Source organism: Varanus komodoensis, unplaced genomic scaffold (assembly GCF_004798865.1).
Source record: "Varanus komodoensis strain SLA01 unplaced genomic scaffold, ASM479886v1 scaffold55, whole genome shotgun sequence".
NCBI classification, from domain to species: Eukaryota; Metazoa; Chordata; class Lepidosauria; order Squamata; family Varanidae; genus Varanus; species Varanus komodoensis.
The window spans coordinates 5,489,397-5,501,869 of record NW_025336157.1 but is presented as its reverse complement, the minus strand read 5'-3'; the positions used below and the strand labels follow the sequence as shown (position 1 = coordinate 5,501,869).

Sequence of the window (12,473 nt, the reverse complement as noted above, 5' to 3'; positions counted from 1 at the left end):
GCAGCAGTCTTCCCCAACCTGGTGCCCTTCAGGCAGGCCAGACTGCAACTCCCAGCATCCCAGCTGGTTGGGGAAATGCAGTTGTGGGGGAAAACGCCAGGATTGCCTGGGGACCTTTCGAAATCCTTCTGAAAGAACCCCAAGAAACCCCTGACGCTATGGGGAAAGCACTTAAATTCTAAAGAAGTGTTTCATTTTGTGGAATGCTTATATAAAATACAACTTGGGCTTTGCAACTGACTCGTTTATGGACCGGAGAAACAGGAAGGGTTCATCCATACGAGGTACAAAATAGAGCCATGCTGGATCCGGCCAAGGATTTTGGAAGTCTGGGATTCTGTTCACAGAGTGGCCAACTGCCCATGTTCGAAGCAACTGGAGTACCCATGCTTATGGCCTCTGATACAGGCAGTTGCATATGGCAATAAGGACTAGTAGCTTTAACTTATTTAAGAGCCTATGAGCAGCCCCGCCGGATCAGTCCGAGGGTCCATCTAGCCCACCGTTCAATTCCAAAAATGGCCAAGCAGCTGCCCATGGGATCTGACAAGCAGAACTGGAGTGCAGCTGCATGTTCCCCAAAACCCAGCGTATCTAGGTAGACTGACCCTGATGCTGAAGGTAACATAGAGCCCTGAGGACTAGCAGCTTTTGATAGCCTTCTCTTCTGCAAATGTCCGCAATCCCCTTTTAAAGGGAAGCAGAAGCAACTGCTTCCAGGCCTGGGTGTGATGGCTTTCTCCGCCTGGGCTACACGCCTGCCCTCTGCTCAACAGCCACGGTTTGGAGAGGGAACCTGGGAACCCAGCATTTATTTATTGTATTATTTATTTTCCTATTTATATCCTGCCTTTTTCCCTCAAAGGGCTCAAGGCAGCTTACATCTCCTCCTCCATCTTATCCCCACAACAACAACCCTGTGAGGTAGGCTGGGCTGAGAGGCTGTGACTGGCCCAAAGGCACCCAGTTGGCTCCATGGCTGAGCGGGGACCAGAACCCGGATCGCCTGAGTCCCAGTCCCAGGCTCTGAACCACGACGCCACACTGGCTCTCCCTGGAGAGAGGGAGAGCATCCCTGGAGGCCAGAGAGGAGGAGCCGGTGACCCACTGACTCCTTCGCATGCTGCCGGGATGCAGCCACCTCTGGGGAGGGGAGGGGAGGGCGGCTGGCTCGCCCGGGACCAGCTCAACCAGTCATGACGCTCCGATGGGCGGCTGCAGGTCAGGACTGTCAATTGCCTGGCGCCGGAAATGAAGCATCCCCACTTCCAAGGCGCACACTGAATATTTTTGGAAGGGTGAATGGCATGCACGCTGGAATTTAACCCCTGGGGCACTGCTGTGCTGCAGCAGGTGACCATAATAGCAAGATTGCCTCCTGAACCCACGCCGCTTCCGAGGCAAACCACACGCCGCTTCCGAGGCAAACCACCGAGCGCATGTGTGCGCATTTACCCAGGAGGGAAAAGTGGAGCGAGACAGCAGCTGCTTATGCGCATGAAAGCTGCCCGAGGTGTGGATGTGGACTTATCCACGCCGGTGCTTCACGGGGTACACACACAAGCCCCTTCCCACCCCTTAAGCACAGGAAAACATCCCTGGATGTGCCCAAGAAAGCGACGCACGATGCACCTTCTTGCCCTGAACCCATGCAAAGACTTCCCTGGGCACATGCACAGTTCTCACACACCCAAACATCTTGACTGCCTGACAGCGTCACCGAGATGGCCTGTCCTCGTCTCGCTTTGAGGAAGGACCCCTCTGAGTTAGGCATCTGGGCCAGGGGGCACTCTCACTTGCAGTGGGCAAGCAGCCAGCATGCCTTCCCAGGGTGCACCTCTGTCTGATGCTCTGAGAAATCCCCCAGCTTTGCTGGAGTTCCAGGCAAGCCGATGCGTCACTCTGACAACCAGCGGAAGTGGGATCTTGGCCCACCACCCTGGACAGCTGCAGCCAGCCCCAGCACCCTACTCTGAGGGGTCCGTGGAGGGAGAGACAGGGTGGGCCGTCGAGCAATGGGAAGGCCCCACCGCCCACCCTTCCCGACCTGCCGCCTAAGGGATTCACCCTGCCGCACCGGCCCTGGGTCCTGGCCTGCTCCATCCGCTGCTTCCTTCATGTCTGGAACACCTGCAAGACTTGGGAAACAGGCGCCGGGCCCCGAGCGTCGCCCATAAACCAGCCCTCTGCCTTTCTATTGCTCATCCGGTGAGCCATGCCTAAAGACTGGGAGATGGGTGGCACCCTAGCGCGGCACGCTGGCCCAGGGCCAGGCAACGAAGTGAGACAACGTACGCCACCTGTGCTATCTTCCTGAGGTGTCTCCCACACACACCTTCTCGATATAAAACCGTGGCAGGAAAGACAGCCCTCGCCAGCACACCAGATCCTTGGAAGGAGGTAAGTTGGCCTTTCCCGGCTGGGCGGCTTCGGTGGCCGGGGTGTGTTTTGGGGAGCAGCCCTGAAGGCGGGGGGAGCAGGTCTGGGGAAGACCCCTTCCCCTGCCTCGGCCGCACCCTTTCTCGCGTTGGGATACCTCATGCTTTGGACAAGTTCAGGCAGCGTTCGAGCATTCCCTCTTCCAAACAGGTTGCCGCAGCTCAGGAAAGATCGGGGAGAGGAGTGGGGGAACGCAAGGCAGCGGAGGCCAATCACGCCGTTAAAGAATGCTTTTGCTCCCTTCTGTTGCCTGCTCCAGGGGAAGTCTCCGCACTGACATCTGAGCCGACCGGAGGACCCAACTCGGTGCCTCTCCAGGAGCCGACGGCCGCACTGAGCTCCCGAAGGGGGATTTTGCCGACGCTCCGAACCAACGCGCTCAAGGAACGATGGGGTGCAGATGCTGCAAGAGGAGAAAGGTCATTCTTCTGGGGGAGGGAGCGGTGGGGGGATGTGGGTGCGCTTTTTGGCATGTAGGCAATGCCATTTGGAGCCCTTTCCCAAAACAAGCTCCGGGGTGGAGAGGTTCTTCTCTGGATTTGGGAGGACCAGATAATGTTGTGCTAGAGGGAATAAGATGGCATCGAACAGAGATGTTTAGGGCCGACCTCTTTCCTTAAGGTACCAGGGCGCCGAAGAAAGGTGTCTTTATTGCTTGTGCAACATTATAGGGTGGCTATAATGAACGTCAGGATCTTGCTGATCAGACCAGACGAGTTCGCTCTAGCGCCGTGGCTCTTGGGCACTGGGGCCTATAACGACTTTATTAGGTTCTCGGTTCTTCCCAAAGGGTTTTCCTTCGGAGAGGCACTGAAATGCTTCCCCTAGAAATGTCCCAGTGGGAGTCTCAGTAGTTTGAGTGTCCAAATGGGAGCAGTGCTTCCAGAAAGAGCTGGGATTGTGGCCAACACTGGTGTTGACTCGGACTGAGGACAAGAAGACCAGGATCTGGGAGAAAGCAGGAGAAGGAACGAGGTGGCAGGCATTGCAACGAGCAAGCTGTACTTAAGCTCCGTGCAGCGACTGCATACAGGCGACTCTATAGATGACTCAGTTGCTCATCGCATTGGGTCGACATACCAATAGCGTGTTGCAGTCTTCGCCAACCTGGTTTCCCCTGGATGTTTGGGGCTACAGCACCCATCAGCCCCAGCCAATCTACCCAGTGGTTGGGGATGGTGGGAGCTGTCGTCAACACATCAGATGGCCCCGGGTTTGGGGAAGTGTGGGTCCCACGTGAATGTCTGTGTGGCTACAGGTTGACCCCAAGTTGATCCTCTGTGTGAATGAGCATCAAGTGGAAGGAGGTTCGTTGAGAATTCCCCTGACATTGGTGCTTCTCGCCATATTCAGAAAGGGTTTCTCTGCTGAAAGGGACTTCTTGGCGGGGAGCGATTTACTGGAGTCACACGTGAGCCTAGCACAGCGCAGGAGCAAAACTGCCACACCTGCGAGGTTTTCAGAATGTTTGATGGGGCTTATCCTTAAATGCACACCGGGGATTTGCTGTTAGACGTTCAGTGCGATCCTGCGCCCTGTGTGAGGATTTTTCGTGGTCCTGGCAAGACGCCGATCTGGAAAATCGTCTCTGTTCAGTTGTGCAAAGAGGGCACGGGCTAGAGGTGCTGAATCTTTTCCGGTCTGCAGCCCGAACTGAATTCCAGTTTCAGAGAAGGGCTCAGTTCCAGGATGCGGGAGGCCGAAGGCAACACAGGTGAGGCCAAAAGCCAGCCAGACACCCCCAAAGCCTCAAACACACTAGCACATCTGTGCTGAAAGCTCTTACTGTCAGTAGCAAAGGCTCAAGAAGAGGCAAATATGAACCATTCATGACCTGGTGCTTGTGGAAAAGGGCAGGAATCGGCTGGTGAAGTGGCAAGGGGGACCTGAGCTTCCACGCCTTTCCTGTGCATCGCCTCTGCCCTGCTTAATATAGTTGGGGGCAGGAGCTGGTACCTTCTGAGCACACTCGGGTCTGCCATGGGCATACACACAGTGAGCACCTGTGTGCATCCAATACGCACCTGAGCTTACCTCGTGCTCTCAGGTGCAAACAGCTGTCTGTAGAAAGAGGGTGGATTCTCTCCGAAGGATTAAAAAGGATTTGGCAGTGGGATCACCCCATCCAGTGCAGTGAAATCTAGAATCCATTCTACTTGGGCACGCAGAACAGTCCTCAGTCTGGCTCCTCGGGTGTCCTTCTGACCTTCTCCCCTTCTTGGAACAGACCCTCATTCTGCTGTCCTCAGCCAGGTGCTCTCTAGATGTTCTGAACTACAACTCTTATCATCCTTGATCACCTGCATGCTGACGGAGAGGGCGACGGAGGCCGAGGTTCCAAGTATCTGGAGGGTGTATTGCTGGGGAAGGCTTGAGCTAACCAGAAGAGAAGAAAAATGGACACCACCAAGTCCTGGGATGAAGTACCAAAAGCCTCTTAATTTTGGGAGAGGATAAATTGATCAGGAGTTCACCAAACAAGCCTGTGGAAAATGGTGGATGTCAAACTGTATGTTTTCTGCTGCCCTGGAAGATGTGATACTGATCCATCCCGGTCATCTTGGGTTTTATTAAACGGATGCAAAGAAAGAGGCTTGTGCACGAGTTAACTTCCTATGTGGGATGATAGGAATGGATCTTTTGGTGTGAGGAAGAGAGGGGAAGAGGGGCCAGCTCTCCACTGGTTTGGAGTGGAGGAGGAGGTTGCTGCCCTTCATGATCGACTGGTTTGGTCTGGAATGGAGCCAGACCGCCTGAATTGCATGTTTGTGGGTGGAGAAGAAGAGCGGATATCAGTTTGAGATTGTGCTGGTGCGTAATCTTGGGAGTTTGAGGATGCCACTTCGAGTTTCAGGGAGTTGTAAAACTATGGTAGGCGGGAGATTGGCTGGTTCGACAGCTTTCCTGAGGTCTCAGACTTCTGCTGATAGCTTGTCTCTCACAATAATTCTGTCTCCACCTTTCCCTTGTCTCTCCCAACCATTCTGCCGGCTGCAGGACTGCCAAGAGCTCACCGATGTGGAGAGAGCGATTGAAATTGTCATCAACAACTTTCATTGTTACGCTGTGAAGGGCCGCAAAGAGTGCCTTACCCCCAATGAGCTGAAGGAGCTGGTGGGTCAGAGGCTCCCGCATTTGTCCAAGGTGAGGAGAGCAACCCGGCCAATCCATCAGGTGGCGCGAGGCAGCCGTGGGGGTGGGGAGCAAAGCTGGGGGGCTTCATGCCTACATTGCCCTACATCCAAAATGAGGGGTGGGCAACCCGGCACACTCCAGAAGTTTTGGATGGAAACTCCCATCATCCACGACCATTGGCCGTGCCGGCTGAGGCTAGTAGGAATTTAGTCCAAACATCCAGAAGGTGCCAGATTGAACCTCCTCAGGTCAGGAGGCGATTGTAAGCGATCGTGTACCTGCTCACCTGTGCGTTTGGGGTTTGACGGCTGCTGCATTTGCTCTTGCGCCATATGAGTGAATGGGACAAAACGCGCTGGTTCGCTCAGATGGAACAGGAAAGCATCAGGTAGATCCGGTTTCCTGTCGCTTTGGGGAAGAAGAAAAGACTGGAAAGGGCATCGGGAAATATCCAGGCTCCCTGTAAAAAAAATCCATAAATGAAGCTGTGGGAATGCACAGCAGAAGTCCCGTCTGAAAGGATCTTCTGGCTGGAAATGATCCTTCAGAGCAGCATCTAGAGGGGTAAAAGGTCTGCTGAGATTAAGGAGGCTTTAGATGCTTGTCCAAAATGGCTGCCCACATTTTGGAGGGCTGTCATTTGGGTGGCTTTAAGAGAGGATTGGATACATGCCCGGAAGAGAAAGCTCTCTGTGGCTGGTAGTCTTGGTGGCTAGAGGTCATCTCCGGAGTCAGTCTGCCTATGTCCACCAGTTGTGAGGGAACATGGGTGTGGGAGTGCTCTTGCACTCAGGCCCTGCTTGTGGGCTGTTGGTGAGCTGCCCTCTGAAGAGAATGCCTGACCAGGTGAACCCTTGGCCAGACCCAGCAGGATACTGGGTATGTTCTCAAGAGCAAAATAAGGGGAACCCTTGGAAGATTTGCATACAAAGCTTCCTGCATTCGTGTATATGCATAGATGCAAATCCAGGAACTGATATTATATTTAGAACAGAATACATCTCGCCACAGTGTGAAAGGTTGTGACCAGGTGACCTACATACCTTGCTCTGTCTGCAGTCCAGGTGTTGTGGATCGGCAGCTTCAAGGTCCAACTGTTCCTTCCGATGGTCCTTTATTTTTAAACCCGACAGGGACTGGACAGTCTTCCACCTGGAGGAATCCTTCAAAACAGAGGATTACTCTCAGTCCTAGAGGACAGGTGGTCACTCTGCTTCGGGTTCACCATTGAAAAGGTCCTCTCATACCTATGTTGTGGTAGACAGGTTCTGTAGACCTTCTGTAGACCAGAAGAAGACATTGCCGGGTCCATGGTCCCTCTGCTGAGTTTTGATGGCTCTCTCTTCTCAATGCAGGGTGTCGGGACGCTGGATGAGAAGATTGAGTGTCTCGGAGATAATGACGAGGCCAAACTGCAGTTTGGGGAGTACTGGGATATCATGGGAGATGCGGCCAAAGGGTGCAGAGTCCCAGGACAGAAGAAGTAACCTGCACCAAGGGAAATCAGAACCACAAGACCTCGGATCGTTTACAGAGAAAAGTAAAGAAAAAAGACAGTCCTTTCATGATGTCAATGAGTTGTCGACGCAGTGTTAATATTTGGGGGACTCCCTCTAACTTCTTCCCTCCCCCAGTTCTGGAAGATCAAAATCTAGAGCTGATCTCTTGTCCTTCAAGGGAAGGGCCTTCCGAGTTCTCAACCTGCCCCTTGAGTTTGCTCTAGAAAAACACTAGGAGCAAGCCTTCCAGAATCGTGACATTCGGGGTTCCTGAACACTCAACTCTAGAACCTTCAGAGAGGTTTTGCTGGGTGAGCTCTGGAACCCAAAGAGTGCATTTTAACATGTAGTCTAGAATGCTCTTGACTCCATTTTCAGACTGTAGGTTTTCAGGGTCTGATTGCAGGATCTGCAGGGCAATACTGGTCTCGTTTGCATACCAGTTCATTTGCAACCATCAAATTCCACCTCTAGATCTATGAAGCACTAAATCCCTTACTCTAGATCCCTCAAACACTGTGTTTTCCCTCTTTTTTCTAGATCTGGAACTCAGAATCCTAAAATGTTTTGCTCCGGGTTTTTTTTTTTTTTTTTTACTTTTTAAGAAATTGAAACCACAAATGTAAAGTTTTGCTCTCCCCAGATTTAGGAGTGTTAAAGAATGTCTCAAATCAAATATGTTTCTGTTTGTCTTCAGGTCAAAATGATGAGTTTAACTGATCTTTTCATTCACCACATCAGCATAACATGGATGACTTGGGTTGGGTCAAAGAGCGGAATTAGGGCCTGTCCTCCAAATTCACAAAGAGACTGTGCCACGCAGTGCCTAAACTGGGGGTGTTGAACGTCAGAACTGTGGGCCAACTATAGCATACCTGTTCTCTTCCGGGGTTCTCCAGGTGTCTACACCTCTTCCCCAAGCCCACATCCTCGGCCACCACCACCACTGCTGCTGGTGCCTTCATCTCCCATGCTTAGTCACTAGAACAAACACTTCAGGGTGAAATATGCTGGCATTTCTGGCCTCGCTGCATTTGCTTTGGGCCCTATCCACCACTGGAACGCGGCCCCCGAGTGCTTCTCCGGAATGGAAGCCCTTGCTGTGGCTGGAAGTGGCTCGGCATCTCTGCCTCATGCCTTGGCATTTGGAAATCAGAGTGGATTTGTCCGGACAAGCAGGGGCTGGCAAAGGAGAGACGCTGTGGAGGTGAAGGTGGGTGGGTCGAGTCTAGGCTCATTGTTCAGTACTTGTTCAACCACAGGGAGGAAGATGGAACAACTATGAATAGAAACGGAATGACGATGCAGAGGCTTCCTATTGACAGCCAACTCGCCTAACAAGCTACACTGCTGGGAAAGCCTGTAGTAACTTGCACCTTGACTAGAAGAGCTGGCAGCTCCAGGCTCAGCGTCTAAACCTGACCAGTTTTTAGTTCTCGCTCTGCCCCGTCCACCAGAATCCCAGCCCGGCTTTGCTTCCAAGCCCCTGGGCCTGGGGCTCTCATGGCCAAGGGAGCCTCCTTTGACTCCCATGTCAGGATTCGATGCATTCGGAGGAAAAGTGAGACCCTCCTTCACTTCTTCCCAGTCTGAGGCAAACATGTCCATCTTGGTAGAGCTGGAGAGGTCCTAAATATCTAAGTTGATGTTGTGCATTTGGAGCCGGAAAGTCACATCACCGGTTGCTTTGGAGTGGAACTTCCCAGTTGCCACCTTTTGGGGAGGGAAGCAAAGTCTAATAGTTTGAGCAAGAGGCGAGGAGTTAGGACTTTCTATGATTCTTGGCCTTGAGGGGAGGGGAGGGGGGGTATGGTGGGAGATAAACAGCCTAAATCCCAAACTGATTTGGGCTCCATGGATCATCAACTGCACAGCTTCGGACTAGTCACATGGGTTCAGGGCTTACTCATTATGAATTCTCATGTTCTTTGCCAGATCGTTTTGTAGAAACTGATGGAATAAAAAGAGGAAAAATGCAAGAAAAACATAATCAAATGCTTTGCGGCTTGTTCTTGTTCGCATCTTGTTCGCATCTCAATGGGGCTGTTGGGGTTTGTACTCCTCCATCTGGAGGCAAGACCGTCCGCAAGATACCCGGATAGGGTGGAAATGTTACGTAAAATGTGTCCATCAGAACCATGCCTAGGTTTGGCCTGTTTGCCGCTGCACAAAAATGTTAACACAAGTGTGTTATTTTAATGAGTGAAACTGGGAAGAATTTTAAACCGTAGCTAGATTAAAATCTGGCAGAAATTAAAATCTGGAGAAGATTGCTGGTGGTCCTTAGGTCAGGGGTCTGCATTTCGACACCCATCGGCAGAACCCACAGGAACTGCCAACAGTGCTCACAAAACTCTCCCTTCCCTGCCCCTTTCAATTAATTATTTGAAGAAAAGCTTTGGATAATGTTGGGTCAGTCTTTCTTCTCCCCGCATCTAGCCTCTCCCCATGTTTCTTCTCACCCGCTACCTTCGCCCCCTTAATTCATTTTTGGAAGACAAGTCCCTGTGGTCTATTATGGAACTAGCCACATGCATTTTTAAAATTCCCAAATATGCCCAAGGGTCCAAACGTTGGGGAACTTCTGGCCTACTTGGGCTTCTGATGGAGATTGTGGCTCCACATTCAAGAACAGATCTTCTGTTTTACATGGAGATGTTCGCAAGTTCAGTCTGCACCATCTCGTTTTGCTTGCTTTTTAAAGAAATCAAGCCACAGCTAAGTGGAGAAACTCACTCATTCTGCATTTTAATGTAGACTTACCTAATTTCAGACACGTACACTAATATTCTAATTGCGGCTCAGTTCAAGTGTTCACTCAGCCATAAAGCTCAACAAGTGAGTTGGGGTTCATCACAGACTCACAGCCTGGCCTACCTCCCAGGGTTGTTGTGAGGATGAGGAGGAGAGGAGGAAGATGATTATGGAAGCCATCTTGGCTCCTTGCCGGGAAAAAAGTGGTATGCGTGCCTGTTCATTTTTTAATTTTTTTTTACATTTATTTATTTAAAACTTTTCTGGACCATCCCTTACCGAAGTCTTAGGAAGGTTTAACAATACAAAATGTAAAATAAAACATAGCATCTTAAAAATTCAACTAACAATAAAACCCCAATCAAAACAATCAGATGTTGAAACATTGGGAAAATAAAAAGGGTTTAGCCTGGCACCAAAAAGAATACAGTGATGGCGTCAGGCGAACCTCTCTGAGGAGCGAATTCCACAATTGGGGTGCCACCACAGAGAAGGCCCTTCTCCAGGTAGCCACCCTTCTAACCTCCTTCAGGGAGGGCACCCGGAGAAGGGCATCTGCCCCAGATCTTAAGAGGTGGGCAGGCATGTATGGAAGGGGATGCTCCTTCAGGTAACCAGGCCCTAAGCCGTTTCGGGCTTTATAGGTGATCACCAGCACCTTAAATTGGGCCTGGGCTTCAACTGGAAGCCAGAGTAGGTGGAAAAGAACTGGCGTTGTATGTTCATACCTGCCGGTCCCTGTTAACAACCTGGTGGCTCTGTTCTGGACCAGTTGAAGTATCTGGACCGTCTTCAAGGGCAGCCCCACATAGAGCATGTTACAGTAGTCTAATCAGGAAAATCTCAAAATTCGGGGTGAAAAAACTGGAAAATGAGAAACGGGGAGAAAGCCAAATCAACAGGTTCACCACCTGTGCTAGCAAGGCATGTGAAAGTCCTCCCTTTGCCAGAAAGCCAGGAAAAATGTCGGCATCTTATAAAAATGTGCAGACTGCATCTCTTCCCCTGCAGGTAGAAAAATAGCTGGGGATGAAGATGCTGAGATGGTAGATTCATGAAGGGGTGAGGAACCTGTCGGCCATGCAGATGCTCTTGGATATTTTATTTTATTTTATATTGTTACTTATTTTATATTGATATTTTTATATTGTTATTTTTTGTATTTTATTTCATGTTGTGAGCCGCCCCGAGGCTTTGGCGAATGGGGCGGCATAGAAATGTTTTAATAAATAAATAAATATGCTGCCTGGGGCTGATGGGATCTGTCCAGGAACATCTGGAGGATCACAGCCCTGGAAATAAAAGGTTAAACGGCTTCTCTCACTCCTTGGCTCTCAAGAGCAGTACAAATGACTGCTTCAGTGCTGGTTTTATTAAAAAGGTGCAAGAAAACACAACTCCAGAGTTCCAGGAAAATCGCTCTTCCTCCTCCCTGTGGAAAAATTACCCTAGTTATAGCCTACCTTGGAGGGCTGTTGTAAAGAGAAACCAAAAAACATTTACAGTTTGCGGAAAATCAAGCACTTTCTTGTAGGGCTCATGTGTGTGTGTGAAAGAGACAGAGTAGCTCCTTCTCCAAGCACCAACCAGTAGGGAAGTGGGCAGGGGGAGAGGGTGAAAGTGAATGGCAGGGCCTTCTCTGTGTTGGCACCCCATCTCTGGAACATACTCACTAAGGTCTGCCTGGCACAGTCACTGTTTTTCTTTCGGCGCCAGGTGAAGACCTTTCTGTTCACCAGAAGTTTTAACAACATTGCTTTATGCGAACTGTTTTCTCAATTCCACCACGAGTTGTCCACCACGAGACTCTATTTGGCTTTAAATCATTGTATTGTTTGCAGTGCTTTTGCGCTTTCTGTGTTTTTTATCTGTAAACCACCCTGACAGCCCCAAAGGCTATGGGGCGGCATTGTTATTCAGTCGCAAAGTCGTACCCGACTCTCTGTGACCCCATGGACAACCTTCCTCTAGGCTCTCCTGTCCTCCACTGTCCCTTGAAGTCCCTCCAAGCCCACACCCACCGCCCCAGGGGCCCCATCCGGCCATCTCATCCTCTGCCGTCCCCTTCTCCTTTTGCCCTCAATTGTTCCCAGCATCAGGGTCTTCTCCGGTAAGTCTTTCCTTCTCATTAGGTGGCCAAATATTTGACCTTCATGGAGTGGCATAAAAATGTAATAAACAAATAAATAATTTTCTGCGGCTGAGCCAGAAGATCTCCTGAGTGTTGCTCTCTCTCGCTCTCGCTCTCTCTGGGAGCCAAGAAGCAGATGTCGTATTGTGACACGCAAAACTGGGGGCCGCTGTCAGACGTAGCCCTGTTCCCGAATCTGTGCACACGAGCGGGCACCGGGCACGGGCCAATCTAGACCGGGGGGGAGCCTCGACCGAGCCCAGCAGGGCCGACTCAAGTTGTGCTGCCGGTCCCCTTGCTTCAGGGGAAGATTTCATCATGGGATTGCCCTGTTTCTCTCAGCCTCCATGGGAACTAGTAAATAGATATTACAGGGCAAGGGTGTGGTGTGACTTTAATTAGGAAGGAAACCTGCCATGGGATGAGAAGGGGTGAGCATGCCAGGAGCTGAAAATTCAGGGTGAGCGCCTGGGTTTAGTGAAGGGCTGTGGGAAGTGTTTCTATTTAAGCAAGAC

At 50.9% G+C, this 12,473-nt stretch overlaps 1 protein-coding gene and 2 long non-coding RNA genes across 4 annotated transcripts in view; 1 reads left to right on the top strand and 2 right to left on the bottom strand.

The window, feature by feature from the left end:
• Nucleotides 1-4,081: 4,081 nt before the first annotated feature.
• Nucleotides 4,082-12,473, bottom strand: part of LOC123032618 — a 26,021-nt gene continuing 17,629 nt past the window's right edge. Inside the window, exon 3 of the long non-coding RNA XR_006416509.1 lies at nucleotides 4,082-4,092. This is a non-coding gene — a long non-coding RNA (uncharacterized LOC123032618). The remainder of the gene's footprint in view (nucleotides 4,093-12,473) is intronic.
• On the top strand, nucleotides 5,275-7,061 carry LOC123032616 (protein S100-A14-like). Its single transcript, XM_044448657.1, has 2 exons — nucleotides 5,275-5,583; nucleotides 6,930-7,061. The coding sequence occupies exons 1-2, from the start codon at nucleotides 5,275-5,277 to the stop codon at nucleotides 7,059-7,061; spliced, it is 441 nt and encodes a 146-aa protein (XP_044304592.1).
• Nucleotides 5,547-12,473, bottom strand: part of LOC123032617 — an 11,755-nt gene continuing 4,828 nt past the window's right edge. The window contains exons 2-4 of one of the 2 annotated variants that reach the window (XR_006416508.1): nucleotides 6,822-7,062; nucleotides 6,618-6,737; nucleotides 5,547-6,034 (exon numbers count right to left, since the gene is read on the bottom strand). This is a non-coding gene — a long non-coding RNA (uncharacterized LOC123032617). Of the gene's footprint in view, nucleotides 6,035-6,617; nucleotides 7,063-12,473 lie in introns of both variants that reach the window. The other variant, XR_006416507.1, reaches the window with a different exon arrangement.

Coding starts and splice junctions, on each gene's coding strand:
- LOC123032616 (XM_044448657.1), top strand. CDS start 5,275: ATGCCACTTCGAGTTTCAGGGAGTTGTAAAACTATGGTAGGCGGGAGA. Junction 5,584..6,929: donor GGCTCCCGCATTTGTCCAAG/GTGAGGAGAGCA, acceptor TTCTCAATGCAG/GGTGTCGGGACGCTGGATGA.